Here is a 19,962-nt window from a genome sequence, read left to right on the forward strand (position 1 = left end):
AAAGATAAGGCGACCATTGCACATAAGAAAGCACGACACATCTGCCTCTAGGCTACTTTTAATGTTGAAATCCATATATATCTTGAACTCTTCTCTTGGGGAAAGGCTACATGATTCGGCCAATTGCTTTCATGGGGCAAAAACAAGCCAGCTCTTCAGAACTATCCAAGTGGCCTTGAAGCTCGGATATACGTCATAAGGCAAATGAAGGGCAACTTTTGTATCAAATTGCCAACATGATATAAAGCATGCCTACAATGTGTGAGCCTCATATCCTATGACCGCCAAATTTCGAGGAAATCGAGTTTCTGATCTGCGGAATAAATGGGTATCTTTATACATATCTCGAGATCCTCGTCAAGTCCGCCAATACCGCCAACACCGCCAAAGCACACCGATAAGCTGATAGACCGATAAACCGATAAAAGTGGCAGAAATAAAGAATCATGGACACGAGGGATATGACCTCTTTCTTTCTTATTTCTTCCCGTTGAGTTTTCACCATGCTATTTGAGCTCCCGCCAGAGATCATATACCACATTGCAACCCATCTACCTACGGCCAACGCACTGGCCCATTTGTCCCAGACATGTCATCGCTTACACGAGATTATCACCGCTGAAGATTCCCGTATATTTCGAGAGTTTGTGCGAAATAGGTTCCCAAGCACCGAGATACCGCCCTTCTGGAAAGATGCAGCCCAAGCCCTGACCTCCAGGTCCCGTGCCCTGGACAGAAAAGCCATTATCGGACGGTTTGTCGTGCCGCCTGTGACTGCAACCAAAATTGGTTCCCATGAAGTGATTCGGCAAGACAATCCTACTCTTGGATACAGACCTGCAATCGATTCTTATGAGGTCTGGAATGGCCAGCGCTGGGCGGATCGGAAAGAGGTTCTTGCCTGGAGTGCTGGTAACCAGCTGGTGATGAGGATCAAACAAACTGGCGCCCACTCGCAAGAAAACTGGCTCTTGTTCAATGACCTTGACCATGTGAGCAGCTATGATGATGTTTGTTCTCTGCATCTTTTGTCCTCGGGCAAGCAATATAGCAACGATCCAGACGTGGAGCATCTGATCTTCGGTCGGGTTCGAGGCGATATTGCTCACCTTGCCATCTCTCCCAACGAAGGAGCCTATGAATACAAGCACAAATTCAAAACAGATGGGCTCAGACTGGATAAAACAGACCTGAGCAGGGATATATACCCTACTTTGGCCGCTCATTTTGAGAATGGGTCCATTGCTTTCTACCATACCGAGACGGACAAGGAGGAAGTTGAACCCTTCACATGGTTGTTACCGGAAATCGGGACACGAAATAAATACTCCAAATTACTATCTTCATCGCTGGTTGCAGTGGGAACGGGTGAGGTAGAAAGGTCCTTGATGATTTCAAAAATCACTCCAGACGGTGTGTCTCCATATCGAACAATTGGAATCGGCTCTTTGGACACCGAGTCTACAGGCCTCAAAGCGAAAGCCAATATTGGCGCCATTGAACCTCTAAACACACATAACCTTTCAGGTTCTCCTGGGGAGGTCTTCCTTGCTGCCTGGGATGACTGCACCGTCAGACTCCACGACCTTCGTTCCCCAAGGCCTTACGAAGTCGCCTACGAAGACGTAACAGACCTCAATCCCATATACAGCCTCCATACCTTTGGACATAACCATTTCCTTGCTGGAGCTGGTGGTGAGGCCTTGGTGAAGGTCTTCGACCTACGCATGTGCAACACATACAACTACCTTGATGCACAAATACCCGATTCGCAAGCGCAAAGTACACAAACCACATCAAAGAGCAAAAATAGAAACACTGCACCCAAAACAAAAGTACATCCCGGCCCCCAAAAAGGCTTCTCCTTATTCCTCTCCGATCCTCCACCTCCTACATTCCCACGCCCAAATCCCCCCCGATCCCGCAACCGCCCAAGACTTCCCTACCGCGGCCCCATATACACAATGTCCTCGCCCTCACCCTCATCGCCAACTGTCTACACAGGCATTGTGGACGGAATCGTCCAACTCGATTTTGCATCGACGGATGACCTGCTAGGCTCAAGGAAAGATTGGTACAGCCAAAATCTAGCCCTGGGCATAGATACGGATTCAGAGCCCGGTGCAGTATCTTTCCCAGAGACGACCGAGGTGTGCAATTTGGCGGGTTATGAGCGCCCAGATGTTGATGACTATGCTACTACTTCTACACTGAGGAATCAGCGCGCATTCCGGGATCTTGCGCCTGGAGATGTAGTTCCCGGGCAGCGCACGGGTTGGGATTGTAGGTGGGAGCATTTGGAGGAGCCTGGGGCTTGGAGGAGTCGGGTTAGGGTTTGACATGGAGGATTCCTTTTTCTGCACACTATCTTAAATTTGATAAAAATTAGTTAGATTGCGAAGATTGTTGCTAGCTAGATCTCAAAGAATATGAGTATTTTTGAACCTGCAAATGCATAATATATTCATGCTTTATCTTTGACCGAGCAAGCATGAATATCTTGTCTCTTGTCTATGTTATGTATCAATGGACATCATTCCTGTTATACATTGCAAATACAATGAGAATTCGGAGAGGAAATACCTAGGTATCCCAAACTTTTGATTGATGTAAGCTAATAAAGAAAAAGAGGTATATATCACTGGCAAATCTTGGGCCCAACGACCTTGTCCATAGCTCCATGTACGCCGTGCTGAGTGAAAGTGGTAAAACATGATGCGAGAGGAGGCCAATCTGCATTTTCATCCATTGCACTGAACCTTGGTCAAACTGCAGGAGTTGCAGTAATGGCCAAGATAAAGCGATTCTCCCTTCAGCGACGCGACATCCAAGACAAAATTCCCAATTTTAGGGGATCCTTTGTGGGGTTGATGGCAAGTTTCCCAATAATGTGCTGAAGCCAATTATGTGCTGAAGATAGCTTGAGATTATGGACTAGCAAATAGGTTGTGTCACGAAAGCAAGAGTTGTTGTTTAGTCCTCGAACTTGAAAGAGGTGGTGGCGGGGCCAATGTCAATGGGGCCGCCGCGGTAGGAACCGCGCTTCTTCTTGTTCTTCTCCTTGGTGAAGCCCTTGCCGCGAGTCACGGACAGGTCCTTCCAGGCACGGTCGGCGTAGGCGTAGGACATGTAGTCGTTGGAAGGGTGGTCATGGGGCAGCTCGCTCAGCAGAGCCAGAGGGGTGGGGCGAGCTCCAACGTGCTTCTTCTTGGCGGGGCCGTTGCCGGGGGCGGGGCTGGCGCTGGAGGAAGTAGTCACAACGGCCTCAACGGCCTCAACAGCCTTGGTAACAGGCTTGGTCTCGGCCGCAGGGGAAGGGGCGACGGTGCTGCCGGAGGAAGATTCGGAGTCGCTGGAGTCGGACTGGGGAAGAGGAGTCTTCTTCGCCTGTTTCAGCGCCTTCTTGGATTCCTTCTCGGATTCGGACTCGGAAGAAGAATCGGAGGAGTCAGAATCAGAGGAGGAAGAGTCGGAAGAGGAATCAGAGGAGGAATCAGAAGAAGAGTCGGAAGAGGAGTCGGAGGACGAGTCGGAAGAGGACGAGTCCGATGAAGAGGAGCTCGACGATGAATCGGAGTCAGAGCTGGAGGAATCCGAGGAAGAGGACGAAGAGGACGAAGAGGAAGACTCCTTGGAGGAGATCTTGGCCTTCTTGGCCTTGGGGCTGTCATCTTCAGACGAGGAGGACGAGTCAGAGTCGGAAGAGCTGCTAGACTCGCTGCTAGACTCGGCCTTGCGCTTCAAGCTAGCAGACTTCTGAGCTGGCGCGGGAGTAGGAGCAGCGGGGGACTCCTCATCGTCCTCATCATCCGCATCGCTGTCGGAGCTGGAAGACGAGGACGACGAAGAGGACGAACGAGCGTCGCCCATCTCAACATCCGAGTCGCTATCGGAGCTGGAGCTGCTGCTTGAGCTGGAAGAACTACTGCTAGCAGCCTTCTTCACGCTAGATCCCTGCTCAGAAGTCTGGAAGAGCTCCAAGAGAGAGGGTACATTCTTCGCCTCGCTCTTCTTGCCCGACTTGGTCACTTCCTGGGTGAATGCGGCGCTGGCCTCCGGGAAATTTTCAGCCAAAAAAGCCGCGACTGAGGCGATCAATTGAGGAGGAATGGACTTGGTAGTCTTGGGGGATGCGGTCTGAAATTAGGGCATCGTCAGCGCTGTTTCTATTGCATGTCAGATGTGTAGACGGGGATATGAACGTACCTTCTTGACCGAAGTCTTCTTGCTAGAAACTTTTGCCATAATAGCGACTGTACGATTCGTTTGAGCAACGAAAGAAGGAAAACCGGGGCAAGAAGAGACTAATTAGAAATAATCTGCCAGGACCAAAAACGAACGAAAAGAAAAAAAAACTATAAAGGAGGCGGTGAGTACCAAGTCCCATAGTGATTGGTCACAACTTGGTGTACTCTGATTGGTGAATATCCGCTGTTGTAGACGCGCGACTATGTGCGCGTCTCGATGAGGTTTAGCGCAGACTCGGTAGAAGTCGTGACTTTGGTCTGGGCTTTCAATAGATAGTAAACGCAAGTACAAATGCAATATTGGGAACGTGTTGATATGTTCAATCAAAGCTTAAACCACCTCAAAATACATCTGGGCCCTGAGATTACAAGTGCTGATTACAGCGTTGCCCAACCCGGATCAACTCAATACTCCGCCCCAAGCTCTCCGCCTTGGTGTCCACACTCGGCGACCCCAAACACATTGATGAGCTAATTCGCTGTAACTTCAGCGCTGGCCTCTAGCATAAGTTCGGACCATACCTTTCACTACCCTGTACCTTGCTATCATCCCCCGCATAAACCACGTTGTCGCTTAACGGATCTCAATTCCTTTCGCGCGTGGTGCGTCGTGGCGTCGCCGATCCCGACCCTCCCGACCATGTCCCCTTGATCTTGCGACTATCCACAAGTGAGCTCTGTGCCCCTCGAAAGATACCACAATGAATGGCAGAGATCGTCCCCGCGGTCCTCCGCTAGGGCTGCCACCACGTCGTGGAGATATGCAGTCCGATGCCGGCTCAAGCCCCAGCACTATGTCACGAGGGGACGCCTTTGAAGATGAGAAGAGGCGGATCATTCATAGTTGTTTCGCGAAAAAAGACGAAGAAGGTCTCCGTACGTATTACAATCAATTTATTTCCTTTCAGCCCCGCCCTCGCACCTTAGCTTCAGTCAATGGTGCTGTACTTGCCAGCGCATTGCGAAAGAAGTGACGTACATGTCTAGATCGCATTTGCCCCGTCGAGAGGTCCTTTGCTTGTGATCCTTTCTAACTCGAATGTTTACATCTAGTGCTGGAGTCCTATATCACCCACGTTCGTATCACTGAAGACTCGGCGCATCCGTCCAGTCCTTCCCCGCCAAATGGGCCGCCGGAGAACAAGAAACCCCGAATCATTATTATTTCGGTCCGGAAGTCAGGCCGAGTTCGCGTGCATAAAGCTCGAGAGAATGGCGATGGGTCCTTTTCCATCGGAAAAACCTGGATGCTTGACGACTTGAGTTCAATTCAATCATTCGCCTCTTTTGTGCCGAAAACATCAGGGGAGCAGCAACAGAAGGAATGGGCAGGCAATGTTGGATTTACGGTCATCATTGGAAAGCCATACTACTGGCATGCTAGGACTGCCAAGGAAAAGGACTTTTTCATCGGTAGCTTGGTCAAGATCTACAGAAAATACACTAATGGCAAGGTCCCCATTCTCATCGGGTTTGATGACAGAGAGCGACAAATGCTGGCAAAGCATGGGCAATCAGGACAAGCAGGCGGTTCCTCAAGCGGCCCCCCGCCAAGGGGACCTGGTCCAATGCCTTCGTCTTCCGACAGCGCAGTCCCTTCTTCGTTACAACCGTCCTACAGAGGACATGATACTAGTCGCGATGGGCCTCGGGAGCCAAAAAGGAACCCTTCTGAAGATCCCACTCTCCGCGTCAAAAAGAGCCGGGAGCAAATGTCCCGACCATCAACCGGTTCTCGGCCATCTACAGGACAAAGCAGACCGGCGCCATCTCCCTTTGACCTGCATAAATCCCCTCCTTCGTCGCTTCTTGCCGGGGCGCATGTGGATAAACAACCCCCTCCACGCGCCGCTGAACGTATGACAGCAAACACAAAACCTCCTAGCTCAGCACCAGAACCGAGAGGTACAGAACCACCTCCTAATTTAACTCCTGCAGCACAAGCCAACAGCTATGGCGGTATTCCCGATTCGCTTCGTCCATCTACTGGTCGTAGCCAGGATCGTGGTGCCAAACCACCAGCTCTTGCCACCCAACCACTCTCAAACAAGGCCCCGGAGTTTATGCATGGTAACGATACACTTCGTCCTACGACCGCTGGGTCCTACAATAATGAACGTGGGGATACAGCCCCACGTCCGGCGCCTAGCTTTGGACCAAAGTCTCCCCAACGCGATCCTAGTGAAAAGGCCTTTCCGTTCACCCAGTCGAATGTCTCTCAAGAGAGACATATACCAGATGCCCTATCCGCCGGTAGTTCTCCACAGCCTCGAGAACCGTCATCATCGCCTGGAATTGAAGATCTGGCTGCAGAGCCTGCCGCTATTTTGGCTGCGAACCTGGCCTCGGAAGAGCCTATTCAGCCGCCTCAGGAAAAGTCTCCTATCGATGCCCCCGTTGCCACAGAGTCGCCATCTAAAGCTACCCCAGCGCAGGTCGAAGAAACTGATGAATCTCAGCCGCATCGACCGGGTCTTGGTCCTATGGTCAATATGGTCAAGAAGAAAGAAGGCAAAGACATTGCAGGCGCCTGGAGAAAGGCGGCAAGTGCTGCAGGTGCTTTCAAACCCAGAGCAGGTGGAGCTGGTGAGCGACTGCTGGCAGCCGCGAAGAAGTCACAAGTCGATGTCGCGGGTCCCGATGGCATCACGAGCGTTGTTCCAGCCCCATCCCTTACCCGATCGGCAACAGATCCCCCGCCTAGCCCATTGGCAACAAAGCCGGAACAAGAACTAAATGCCCCTCCGCCTGTTAAAGACCCAGGAACGCCGACTGTAGAAATTACGGAGCCAGCCCTTGAGCAGACTCCGGTGGCCCCGGTCGAAAGCCCTGAGGTCTCCCAGGAGAAGCTCACTGATGTTGTTGTGACGGTTGAAGACCGCTCAAGAACCCCATCCCCCGCAGCCGCAGCCCAAGGACGTCGTCGCAGACATCGTGAGGATCACACCATAAAATATTGCCTGGCTCTCGGGATCAATCCCAACATTCTCGACGGACGCGGTGTCGATTTCGATGATATTCTCACTGACCTGGGCTGGAACGGACGATTGGCGGACGAACAGAAGATTGAAGACCTTGAAGCAGATGTTCGCCGTGAAATTGGCCGTGTCGAAGCCACCAGCTGGCTTGGCAACCTTGAACAGCAGGAAGGAAAGGTGGAACAACTGGCGAGCTTGATTGACAGAACGATCGAGGAATGTGATGAGTTGGATGGTCTATTGACCCTTTACTCTCATGAACTGAACGTAAGTTTTGGAATATCAAAATACTACCTACATATTGTCCACTAACGAGATACCATTGCAGACTCTTCACGAGGATGTTGCCTATATTGAAGCTCAGGGCCAGGGTCTGCAGGTCCAAACAGCAAATCAAAAGCTTTTGCAAAACGAACTTCAAACTCTTCTAAAGACGCTGTCAATCTCTTCATCCGACCTTGGGCCCCTCAAGGAGGCTTCTTTGAGCAATCCCGATGGGTTGAGGGACACCGAAAGCGCTCTGTCGACCTTGTATAAAGCCATGCTTACGATCGACTCTGACATTGGACAAAACAAGAAGCGTCAAGTCGATGCTAGTGTTGGTGTCTACGCTGATACCGAGATTGGTCAGATGCGTGCCATCAAGCAAAAGAAGGAAGAATATCGTTCCATGGCAATTCTGTTCCTCAACCGATTGCAACAGTTCATGGCCCTTGCATTCAAAATGGCTGAACAACAGCGGATTGATTTTCCCAATGGCGATAAAGATTCTGTCCAATTGGATAGTGCCGCGCGCGGAAACTTCCGTCAAGAGATTTGGCGGTATAGTGCCATGATGCTTTTTGCTAAGGAGGTTAGCATGGCAGAGTGGCATAGCCTTGTTGGTCTCTATGAACAGCAGTCCAAGCCTTCATACCAGGGCGAATTCCGCGATAATAACTTGGCTTGGAAGAAAACTGCACGCAAACCAACTGGAGATGAGCAGGAACTCCTCTTCACACATCAAGAGAAAGAGAAAGAAACCGAGGGCCTTACTATGGCTGCACGGAAACTGACTGTGCGCCGAGGCAAGACGGTGCGGGCTGCCGCTGGGCTTCGATTGGCTTCGGGTGGGAAGAAGCAAGGAAGGGCTGAACCATCTGAGGCATTCGCTGGCACGTTGCGGGAGACATTGAGAATGATGGCCCAAGAGCAGAACTTTATTGTTCGATTCTTCCACCTCGATTCCCTTGCAACCGCCGATTATTCCGACATAGTGTCTGCCACTATTCCGGAAAACCGTATTTGTCCCGATTTCTCTGCCAACCAGTCGCATGACCCCGATCGGGAAATGGCAAAGAGAGTCGAGCAGATTATGGATGAGGTCTACTCCTTTTGGCCAAATGACATGCAGAGCATGGTGGATTGGGCGATGCAGGCCGATCCTCTGCAAGGAATCGGTATCCTCCATGCGGTGGAGACTGCCATGAATGACTTTGATGACACAAATCAAGAGTTCATCCTTCATGCACTGCAGAAAATCCATTCGCGCTTGATGGGATTGTTCAACCGATTTGTAGATGAACAAATTCGGGGCATTGAGGACACCAAAGTCAAGGTGAACAAGAGAAAGGGGGTGATTTCCTTCATGCGGGTGTTCCCCAACTTCTCCAATGCAGTAGAAAGCATGCTGTCATCCCCATCCGGTGCGTTCTGTGACATTCGCTCCAACGTCAATGAGGCGTACGACCGTATCAATCGTGCGATGTGGGAGTCACTCAAGTTTATTGCCAAGGAAGCACCCGGTCAACCTCCGGGTGTCGCTGCGGGTGCAGGTGATCCAGAAGACAAGGAAATTCTGAACTACCACATCCTCCTCATTGAAAACATGAACCACTACATTGAGGAAGTGGATATGCACAACATCCCCGCGCTCGCACGCTGGGTCGACCGGGCCCATCAGGATTTCCAGGAGCACATGAAGCTATACCTCGATGCGATCGTCTACCGCCCACTCGGCAAACTCATTGATTTCGTGCAATCAATTGACAACCTCCTCGCTGCAGGTGGCAACCCGACTGATATCGCAACCCGCGCCAGCCACTCCCGCATGGTGGCAAAGAAGATTGTCTCCCCCACGACAACAAAGAAATCCGCCGTGGCATCGAAATGCTCAAGAAGCGTGTTGAGAAGCACTTTGGCGATGCCGACGATCCTGGTCTTAGTCGCAGTCTTGTTGTCAAGGTTCTTCGTGAATGCGAAAACCGCTATGAGGCTATATACGACCGCACGCGACAGGTTATTGAAGAAGTCTATGAGGGCCAACTGGATCTGGACTGGCGCAAGGAAGAGACCCTTAGCATGTTCCGGAAATGAGATGAATGTATCGAACTTAATTCTATTCCCCAGCAAACTCCTTTTCTTTTCCTTATTTATGCTCATGATCATGATTTTTATGTACTCCGTACTCCGTATGGCTCCATATTTAGTTCTATGTACGGGCCCTGGATCTTCTCATTGGTGCATGTCTTGACCCACTGGTTCGAGGCTTCAGTTTATCGCGTTTCAGGGGTTTCGTATTTACTCCATATATTGCTTGATCTATCACATTCTCTTGTGTGAATTGTGTTGGGTCGCAAGCGAATGGGAGTGCACTGTGGCTGTTTGTACGGAGGAGACTCTGGAATGCTTTCTTTTTTGTAGAGCAGCATAAACGTTAGAAGATTCTAAAAAGTAAGATCACCTCAAACCGGGTATCAGCTGCGGTATGCAGAGGAAGCAAGGCAGTTATCCTCCGAAGGCCCGCTGAAACGCAGACCCGATTACCGAAAGGGGAGATGTGTATTATTGTACGGTGGTTGTCGGTGTGGGGGGTGATCTTCGATTTCGATTTCGCTTTTCATCTTTCGGTCCTCTCCTTTCAACGTCTTTCTGTGTTTTCCCTGTTTTTTCGGCAGACGTCCTATTTGTTTTCGGGTTTCTTTTCTTTTCTTTTCTTTCCTTATTTCCACGGTGAGTTTCTTCCCTTTCTAGGTGGCCGACTGTCGTCTCCAAATGTCGCTCAAGGGGGGCACGGATCTTCATTGCGACACTCCGGATCCTTCGTATCTTCAATTCGTGTCTTGTGTATGAGAACTGCGACAGTTCTGTGCTCTCTATCCTCCCCGATTTCCGATAGGGCGACATTGGACGAACCCCTGTGGTCCCAGTCTCTCGCGTGCGCCTCCCTAATCCAGCCTTTTTAGATCGTTACAGCTGTCGCAAACCGTTCCTTGAGCCCCCACATTCCTCTCGTTATATCTCCTGGGATTCGACTTCCCGTACCCCCCACTGCATGTTGCCTTTGATCGACCGAAACGAGCATTCCTCGAACTGATCCACAAACCCCCCCCCCCCCCCCTTCCTTCCCCGCGAACCTTCCGATCGGAGACCCATTTGCGGGGAGAGCCCGGTGTTTCAAGCCCCCAATCGCGTCGAGCGCTTTAGAATACCGCAGTCATGCCCTGGCGGCCGCTGCCTCGGATCGCCTTTGCCGTGGCCATATACCCTTTCAACCCATCTTCCCCCGCAGACCTACCATTGGAGCTTGGCGATGAGCTGTATATTATCGAGCAAGGAGGAAGGGATGATGAGTGGTGTCGAGGCTATTTAGTCGCGCCACCGTCATTGCTCGCGGGCTTGACAAGCACAAAAGGCCAAACACTCGAAGCTCGCGTGTTCTCGGGTATCTTCCCGCGGAACTGCGTTGAGATTCGGGAGGTGCTGGGCGATGGCGATGGACATAAAGCACTACTCAATGGCGATCGAAAAAGTCTCGATCGACTGACCTTGTCAGCTTTGGAGGGTGACTTTATGTCTCGAAATAGTCTGACTTACCCCGTGGGTGACTTCCAGGCTACTGCCGAGGTATCGGAGGTCGTGATCGCGAAGAAGGGGAGACCCTCCCAGATTTTTATTCACAAGAGCGATGGATCAGATCAGACAAGCTCGCGGTGCCGAACGGGTTCAACACCGCACACGCCTGTGTCCTTTGCTCCCCGCGACCCTGATGCGCCTAAGCCTGCTGCCCCAGTTCCGATGCTTAAGATTGGTGATGAAACTCCGACTTCCCTCACAGAGCCTCTGGTAGATGAAATTGCCTCATGTCTGCGTGAATGGCATTCGACTAATTTGCATGAGCTGCTTCTGGCCCGCCGCTATGATCTGTTGGAAGAACTGTCGAACATCGTACAAGAGCTGGACTTCGCGAGACGACAATTACTACACAATGTTCTGACTGGAAAGGAGAAAGAAGCATTGCGGGATGAGACGGTCTGGAAACTTGTCAAAGCAAACAAAATGCTGAGCGGGGACGTGATTGTTCGCGATCCAGAGCAAAGAGGCCGCTTGCTAACGGGTGATGATTCGGCTATCCAACTAGCAAAGCTGCAGTCCGAGATGAGTATGCTGGAGTCTCGTCCCACCGTAACATCGGACGCTACAGCTCTTCACCACTTGTTACTGGAAGTCAACGCAGTATCTGGGAATGCACCAGGGCAGGTGACCATCGGAATCCAGCTGTTTTCAAGATCAGACTCCGGCGCACTCAGTCCATTGTCTGAGACCTTCAGTCTGAGCATTCCGTCTCTTGATAAGTTCATCAACATGAGCCAAGGCAGTAAACTGAAGACACTATTCACCGAATTAGCCGCAACGGATATCGGAGATGGGTCTGCGAATGGGCGCCAGCTTTATCTCGTTGCTTGGGTTCGTGCGCCAGAGACACGGTCCACGGTTGATACCACTCCTGTCTCAAGTCCATCAATTTCACGAGACGGCGCCGCCCCATCCAAGACCGCGTCAAATGGGGGTGTTCAACCCTCGGCCAAGGGTAGCTTGAAATCACGACGCAGCATCATGTGGACGGGCAAACAGCGTGGACCGAACTTGGATCAACCACCTAAGGCTACAACACAAGCGGTCCCACGAACTTCGAGCAGCTCGTCTAGTGTCAAAGAATCAGCCACCTCGCAGCCTACCCCAGCAAAGGAGATCTCGGCGATTCGCACTGTCGGCGTCGGGATACTGGAGATCTCGCCCATACTCCGACAAGAAAAAGACGCAGAGCAGGTGATCAATATTTGGTCACCTCGTCGAGACGGCGAGGACGGTGAAGGGCTGACAGATGGCTTTGACAAGTTGATTTGCGCCTTACTGCCCAGTCCCACCGGCCGATATGTTCGTGCCGAGCCTGCTGCACGTCTACATATTCATCTACGCCCCTTCACCAGCATCGATGCCGAATCTCTGATACGTCAGAACCCTACTATATTACACGACGTCACACTGACACAACGCATTGGATTCTCTAAGGCCCCCACCAAGCCAAGATCCGACATATACGTGACGGTCTCTCAAGCGGTGTTTCCCACTGATGCCCTCTTGTCTCACCCGCAGGCTGGTCAAATTGCTTTGCAGACGGCCACAGGACTTCACAATCTTCAACTTACTCTTGAAGTGCGTGATTCTACAGGAGCACGGATAGACAAATGTGTTTTCCCTTCGTCCTCTAATACATTGAACACAGCATGGCGCACAACAATCGCCCAGCGGGGGTCGCCCTGGAACCAGACCATTCGTCTCAAGATTCCTACGGAAAAGATTCCCGGCTCCCATATAGTCATGAGCGTTGCAGATGCTCCAGAATTTCCATTTGCCCTTGCCTGGATGCCCCTTTGGGACCATCAAGCTTTCATCAAAGATGGCCGTCATTCTCTGCTATTGCATGCTTATGACAAGCTGACCTCTAGCATTGAGAATGGAAAGGGTGCTTACTTGAACCTACCGTGGAGTGCACTGGGCAAGAATGAATCCGCCAAGGATGAAGCTCTGACGGGTCCATTGGCGACTTTGCACCTTGAAACCCACCTCTGCAGCACCGAATATTCCCAGGATCAAGTCATATTGAGTCTTCTTAACTGGCGGGAGAGACCCGTCGATGAAGTTTTGGATACCCTCAAGCGATTATTGTTCGTTCCTGAGATCGAGATCGTCAAGCAACTCAGTGGCGTCTTCGATGCGCTATTCGGAATCCTGGTTGAGAACGCTGGCGACGAAGAATATGAGAATTTGATTTTCAATGATCTTATCACTGTTCTAGGAATTGTTCACGATCGACGATTCAACCTCGGCCCGCTGGTCGATCGCTACGCCGATGGCCAGTTCAATTTCCCATTTGTCACCCCGTGTCTTATTCGAAGCTACCTACGACTTCTGAATGCAGCGACCGACAGTACGCAATCTCGCAATCTTCGCGCCGCCTTCAAGGTGGGACGTCATCTATTGAAGTTCATTATCAAGGCTCGCGAGCAGCAAAAGGCCAAGGAGGAAGGCATTGGCATCACTACGGTGCAATCTACCTTCAACAGAGACATGCATACCATCTTCAAGTCTCTGGAGACTTTGATGAAAAATTCCTCGCCGGCTTTGGTGGGCAGCAAAACACTGGTGGTTCAGCACTTCCATACGTGGCTACCTGAGCTCTCCAATGTTCTGAGCAAGGATGAAATGATTATGATCGCTCTGAGTTTCATGGATTCATGCAAGGATGTCACTGGTATGTTGGTTCTCTATAAGCTGGTTCTCATCCAGAACTATACCCTATTCGAGGTCTTCTCGTCCGGTGAAGAGAGACAAACATTGATATCCAGCTGTATTGGCTGGTTGGCGCCCTACTGGGGCTCCACCCCGAGCGTCTCGGACTTATATCGGGACCAGGTACGACTGAGCTGTTCAATTGTGGCCCAGTTGCTCAGCCAGTCAGATCCTCTGCTTTTCGGATTTATGCCAAGCATTGTGGCCTCCTACTGTGCCATCTCTGCTGAAGGAGTGGATGAGACGGAATATCTGTCCCTGCTGTTCAGCAAGGCGTTCCCCTTCCAGATGAAGACCGCCAAGTCTTCTCAAAGCTTTGATGAATCTTTGGTTGAACTATCCGCGCTTATGGCTGCTATCTCCAAGATACCGTCTCCCAAACTTCCCTCCCTGAAAGAACTGGAACTTGCGACATTTGTTGCTCAGACTATCGAGGCCCATAACTCCATCCTCGACTGCGAAGCTTATCCCGAGACCTGGTTCAGTATTCATGTGTACAATCACCGCGCAACTATCAAAAGTCTTGAACATATTGCAATGTTGTTAATTGATAGATTGCTTCCGGCACCGGACGATGCCGATACGTTTGATACCAAGTTGTGGGAGTCATTCTTTACAACGCTGTTGAAGGTCATTTCAAGCGATGTCCTTGCGCTGGAGACTTTCCCTGAGCAGAAACGCCGGGCTGTCTGGAAGATTGCGGGCGATGTGCGCGAGCAAGGAGCGGACTTGCTGCAATGTACCTGGGAAGCCATTGGCTGGGAGACCACGGATGAAGAGAGAGAACGCTTCAATTTGAAGAAGCTGGGTGGTTATCAGGTTCAATACGTCCCTGGTTTGGTACCCCCAATCATTGGTTTGTGTCTCAGCGTCCACGAGGGACTTCGACATGTTGCTGTTCAGATCCTGCAGACAATGATCCTCAGTGAATGGGATCTCAACCAAGATATTTCTATCATTGAAACGGAGATCATCTCCAGTCTAGACACTCTCTTCAAGTCCAAGCAGATGAGTGAGAGTGTTAGCCAGAAGATCTTCGTCGGCGAGCTGTTGGATCTCTTTGAGAGTGACGCGGTATCTGATGGTCTATTGTCAAATGCTGTCAAGAGTCTTGTTGGTACAGTTGATGAGCTCTTGGATCTTCTGGTAGCTTCCCAGAGTGGTGCCTCAACCCAGAGTCTTCACGCTCTGAAACTTATGGAATACATGAAAGACATGGGTCGTGAGGATATCTTCATTCGCTACGTTCATGAACTCGCCGATGCCCAGGCCGCTGCAGGCAATTACACTGAAGCCGGTCTTGCTCTCCAGTTCCATGCCGACCTCTATGAATGGGATCTCAACAAGCCGTTGCCGGAGCTGCTTACTCCTGCATTCCCAGCCCAGAATGCGTTCGAACGAAGAGAGGCTTTGTACTTTTCCATCATCCAACACTTCGAAAATGCCATGGCCTGGGCCCCCGCTCTGGCTTGTTACAAGGAGCTTGCGGCACACTATGAGCACACTACCATGGACTTCGCCAAGCTCTCCAGAGCTCAAAGCTCGATGGCCCGAATCAACGACTCCGTTGCTAAAGGCGGCAAACAATTCCCACGTTACTTCCGCGTTGTCTACAAGGGTCTTGGATTCCCTCCCGGCCTGCGCGATAAGGAGTTCATTTTCGAGGCCTTGCCGACAGAACGCATGGCTTCTTTCGTGGATCGTATGCAGCGGGAACATCCTACTGCGCAGATCATGTCTAGTGGCGATATTTCTGATTACGAAGGCCAATTCCTTCAGATCAGCTCCGTCAGCGCTCACCGCGATGTGTCTCACCCTGTCTACCAGCGCTCGAAGGTCCCATCCTCTGTCCGCGAGCACCTGCTGATCTCTGATCCATCTCGTTTCTCGGCTACGTCGCGACGACACACGAGCAGCTCGGATGTTCGTGGGCAATTTGTTGAGAAATTTGTTTTCACTGTCTCGGAGGCGTTCCCGAACATCCTTCGTCGCAGTGAGATTATTTCCGCCCAGGAGATTGCTCTGTCACCTCTGCAAACTGCCATTGAGCGAACGTGGCGCAAGACCCAGGAGCTTCAACTCATTGGGCGCCGTGCTGCGTCGGGAGAAGATTCTACTCTGTCTAATTTGACTGAAGCCTTGGAATCACTTCTAGAGGCCCGATCGTCAAATTCCAACTGCGTGGCATTATACCGCATCTTCCTTCTCGATGCGGAAGCTGCACGGAACAGGCTCCTTGAGGAAATTGAGGAAAATGCCGAGATGGTCGAAACACAGCAACCTGTGGACCCCATGGAGAATGCGCTCTCTGTCGCCCTTCTCGACCACGCCTTGGCCATCAAACACGCATTATCTCTCTACCAACGTCCCGCTCATCAAGCTACTCAAGCCGAACTGCTACGACGCTTCGAAGATGTCTTCGAGCCCGAGCTCGAAACTCTCGTCGCAACTTCAGTCGAGTACACCACGCCTGCACCCACACAAACAGCCCGTCGATCCCCCTCCTTGAGTGACAAGCGCCGGATCGCACCTCTCCAGCGAGCCGCAACTCAAGAACAAGAGCTCAATCGCTCGGCCCGAGGCAATGCCCACGCACGCAAGCGCTCCGAGAGACAATCTGTCAGTCAGCGGATCAGCATCATCAATCCTTTCAAGCGTTCTCATGGCGCCACAAACTCCATCTTCACGATTCAGCAACTCGACATCAAGGGTCAAGTAGCGGGCGAACAGGACGAAGCTGTCGATGATGACACGGCCACAATCCACAGTCGCACTACCAGTCATTCCCGCGGCGGCCGAAGCGAAAAGCGCCGCAGCTTCTTCGGCAGCGACAAGATATACAAGCACGGCTCGTCGACTTCCGTCACCAATGCCGGCCACGAATCACAGACTTCACTGAACGTACACAATGCTGCCCACGACACGGCCGCCCGCTCCCACGACGGTCGTAGTCGCGCTGGCTCCCAGCAGCGCGGCGCTTCTGCTACTGGTGCAGCTACAGACCGGGCTGCCCCCGCCTCCAGCGGCGGGTGGTCGACACTCCCATCCACGCGCGATTATTCACGACCTGTTACGCGGGACAGTAATACAGCGCCGATGACGACTGCGAATGGGACGGCGCCGTTATCCCCTGTGCTGAATAATAGTCACAGCGGTATGCGGGATTCGGTGTTCCGTCGGTTCAGTATGCTCAAGGGCGTCGGTCGCAAGAACAGCCGGATGGATTTCAAAACCAATGGTGTGCTGCCGGAGGAGTAATGACCCCCTTTCCCCCCTTTCAATTCAATCCTTTCACCTTTTTCATCTGTGTCTTGACACTCCTTTATTTCCCTTTCATTCTTGATGTGACTTACTACCCTGATGTATTCTCCCTGGTTTACTTTTTTTTAAACTTTTCAACCTTTGTTATGTGGACTGGGGTTCTCCTGATTTGAAAGATATATACCATGTGCTACATAGTTCCAATCTACATAATGTTATTTCATCTGACTGCCCATGATGTACGCAGTACGGAGTACCTATGACCTATGTTGTACGTACATGTTCCCGATGTACATAATGTTGCAAAGCAAATAAGTCTAAGTCGTCAGCACCATGGATCGCTGAAATTATCGTCCGTGCGTCCAAGTCACTGTGGCAGTGCACAATTCTGGGTTCTAGGTCCAGCCAATCAGAGTGACTCCGGGTCTAACATGTGGGGGGAGTGGATCCACTTCGGAAGCTCGTCTCCCCCGGGCCACATTCTTGGGCCCACACATTTCCAAGGGTGGCCACCCAATTTCGCACTGCTGCTGACATCAAGGCTGTGCTAACCTTGCCCAGTTGATTTCCAGAGGAAAATCGCCTGTTACGCTACCAAGAAAGAGAGTAGTGGCTTGAACCCCCCCGCTCATTCATTTCTTTAACCTCCTTAGAAGCTTAGGTCCAAATTATGTGTGGGTGATATACTCCTTCGTTCCCCATTCCCTTCCTTCACTCTCATCCGCTCCTTTCCGGCTTTCTGCGAAAGCCTTTCCAATTATAACCCAATTCCGTTCAGGCAACGGAATCATTCCCAACTAACGGGAACATCCATCTCTAGCTAATCCAAATTTCCGCGCCAATTTCCGACGCCACACTTTCGGGCCACGAAGCATGAGCTCCGGAAACAATGGCTCGTTGAACGCCAGTGAGCGTACCGGGCTACTCAGCTCACACCGCAGCTCTTTCGCCGGTCTTGCGCCCCATGAGCATACCGAGCATGGCCAGCATCACCACCACCCCAAGGATAACCGGGTTTGGGTGCGATGGCCCATGCAGGTCGTCCATCTAACATGGAAGACCCTGGTCCGTGACTATGTGAATATCCTGCTTATTTTCGTGCCGTTGGGCATCGTTGCCGGTGCCCGTGAATGGGATTCTACCGCTGTCTTTACTCTCAATTTCTTTGCTATCGTTCCCCTTGCTGCACTGCTCAGTTTTGCTACCGAGGAGCTGGCCGCTACTATGGGTCAAGCCCTCGGTGGCCTCATGAACGCCACTTTTGGAAATGCCGTTGAGTTGATTGTAAGCTTACCAAGCCTCGGGACCTCTGATCAGCTGCCAGTGCTCTCAGCGCTGGGGTTGATAGTTGCTGGTATTGATGCTAATTATGCTGTTCTAAATAGGTTAGCATTATTGCCCTGAAGCAAAACCAGGTCCGTGTTGTCCAGGCTAGTATGTTGGGTAGTATTCTGTCCAACATTCTGCTTGTTCTCGGTTGCTGCTTCTTCGTCGGTGGACTGCGGTACCGGGAACAGTCCTTCAACAGCACCGTGGCTTCAACCATGTCCTCGCTTATGGCCGTGGCATCCGCTTCGCTGATCATCCCAGCCACCCTCTACGCCGCGATCTCGAATAACGCCCGCTCCGGGCCTGATGCCATTACCGGTGTCCTCAACCCGGACCAGGAGGCGAATAAGAACATTCTCATCTTGTCCCACGGTACCTCCATCATCCTGCTGATCATCTACGTCATGTACCTCTACTTCCAACTGCGATCGCACTCCGATCTCTTCGAGGAGACCAACGGATGTGACACCGAGCACCTCGCTGGCGGCGAGGTGATGGCCGAGGAAGAGGAAGAGGAGCGCATTCTGAGCCCCTGGGCTGCTGGTGTGGCTCTCGTCGTCGTGACTATCCTAGTTGCCATTTGCGCCGATTACTTGGTCGACAGCATCGACAGCATGGTCCAGAAAACCGGCATGAGCAAGACCTTCATTGGCCTGGTCCTGATCCCGATTGTCGGTAATGCCGCGGAGCACGTCACAGCCGTTGTAGTTGCGTACAAGAACAAGATGGATCTGGCGATTGGAGTCGCAATCGGTAGCAGTTTGCAGATTGCGCTCTTTGTCACTCCGTTCTTGGTTATCCTTGGCTGGATCATGGGTATTGAGATGACTCTGCACTTCCAGACTTTTGAGACTGTTGCTTTCTTTATCTCTGGTCTGGTGGTGACTCTGCTTATCCAGGATGGAAAGTCCAACTACCTCGAGGGTGGCATGTGCCTCGGCATGTATGTCATACTTGCCTTGGCTTTCTATGTCTACCCTGATAACGTCACGGACGTTTCCTCTTAGGCTATGGCTTTTTTTTGGGGGCTGATTTCTCTGGTTTGGGGTAGGGTTCGTCTCTGGGGGGCTCGGGGGTTTTTTTTTTTTTGTTTCGTTCAATCTTCATGCCCTTCCGGCCAAGTTTTCTTTGTATTCTATGTATATGCTTGTCTATAGTGCTCTAGTGGTAAAAAAATTGCATGTGCGGGTACCGCTCTATAATCTCTTCGTTGGTAGGAGCACATGTAGCCATTGGAATATGTAACTTGACAGTCTTTACTCATACTATCCTATGATATATCATGGAGATATATATATGCTTCAGATCTAGTCTACAGCTTAGAATCAGCAAAACGAGCTAGATCTTTATGCCTGGATCATATTAGCAAATTTAAAACCTAAGCCTTCTCTATTAATCGTCACTCCAAGCAATTAATCACATAATATGATCCCTCAATCCTGTTTCCTCAGTTGTACACTTCATGACCTCACAAAGCCCGGGGGGTCTTGGCGCTGACTAAGCCATCCCGGAAATTTGCTCGAGACCGCAAACTT

General features: G+C 51.2%; 4 protein-coding genes across 4 annotated transcripts; 3 read left to right on the forward strand and 1 right to left on the reverse strand.

Annotated features, from left to right (window-relative positions):
- Window positions 1-503: 503 nt before the first annotated feature.
- On the forward strand, window positions 504-2,339 carry N7457_003578 (uncharacterized protein; the record flags this gene model as incomplete). The annotated part of the gene is made up of 1 exon (XM_057174623.1): window positions 504-2,339. The coding sequence occupies one exon, from the start codon at window positions 504-506 to the stop codon at window positions 2,337-2,339; it is 1,836 nt and encodes a 611-aa protein (XP_057034774.1).
- A 634-nt stretch (window positions 2,340-2,973) lies between these two features.
- N7457_003579 (nucleolar and coiled-body phosphoprotein 1 family protein) lies at window positions 2,974-4,245 on the reverse strand (the record flags this gene model as incomplete). The annotated part of the gene is made up of 2 exons (XM_057174624.1): window positions 2,974-4,137; window positions 4,207-4,245. The coding sequence occupies 2 exons, from the start codon at window positions 4,243-4,245 to the stop codon at window positions 2,974-2,976; spliced, it is 1,203 nt and encodes a 400-aa protein (XP_057034775.1).
- Window positions 4,246-4,948: 703 nt separating this feature from the next.
- On the forward strand, window positions 4,949-9,580 carry N7457_003580 (GTP-Rho binding exocyst subunit SEC3; the record flags this gene model as incomplete). The annotated part of the gene is made up of 4 exons (XM_057174625.1): window positions 4,949-5,123; window positions 5,301-7,492; window positions 7,554-9,270; window positions 9,327-9,580. The coding sequence occupies 4 exons, from the start codon at window positions 4,949-4,951 to the stop codon at window positions 9,578-9,580; spliced, it is 4,338 nt and encodes a 1,445-aa protein (XP_057034776.1).
- A 1,122-nt stretch (window positions 9,581-10,702) lies between these two features.
- N7457_003581 (guanine nucleotide exchange factor DCK1) lies at window positions 10,703-19,434 on the forward strand (the record flags this gene model as incomplete). Its single annotated transcript, XM_057174626.1, has 3 exons — window positions 10,703-17,075; window positions 17,919-18,382; window positions 18,484-19,434. 3 exons carry the CDS (start codon window positions 10,703-10,705, stop codon window positions 19,432-19,434), a joined length of 7,788 nt encoding a protein of 2,595 aa, XP_057034777.1.
- Between the last annotated feature and the right edge of the window lie 528 nt (window positions 19,435-19,962).

Source organism: Penicillium paradoxum (assembly GCF_028828445.1).
Source record: "Penicillium paradoxum strain IBT 22861 chromosome Unknown utg000003l_segment0_segment0, whole genome shotgun sequence".
Lineage (NCBI taxonomy): Eukaryota > Fungi > Ascomycota > Eurotiomycetes > Eurotiales > Aspergillaceae > Penicillium > Penicillium paradoxum.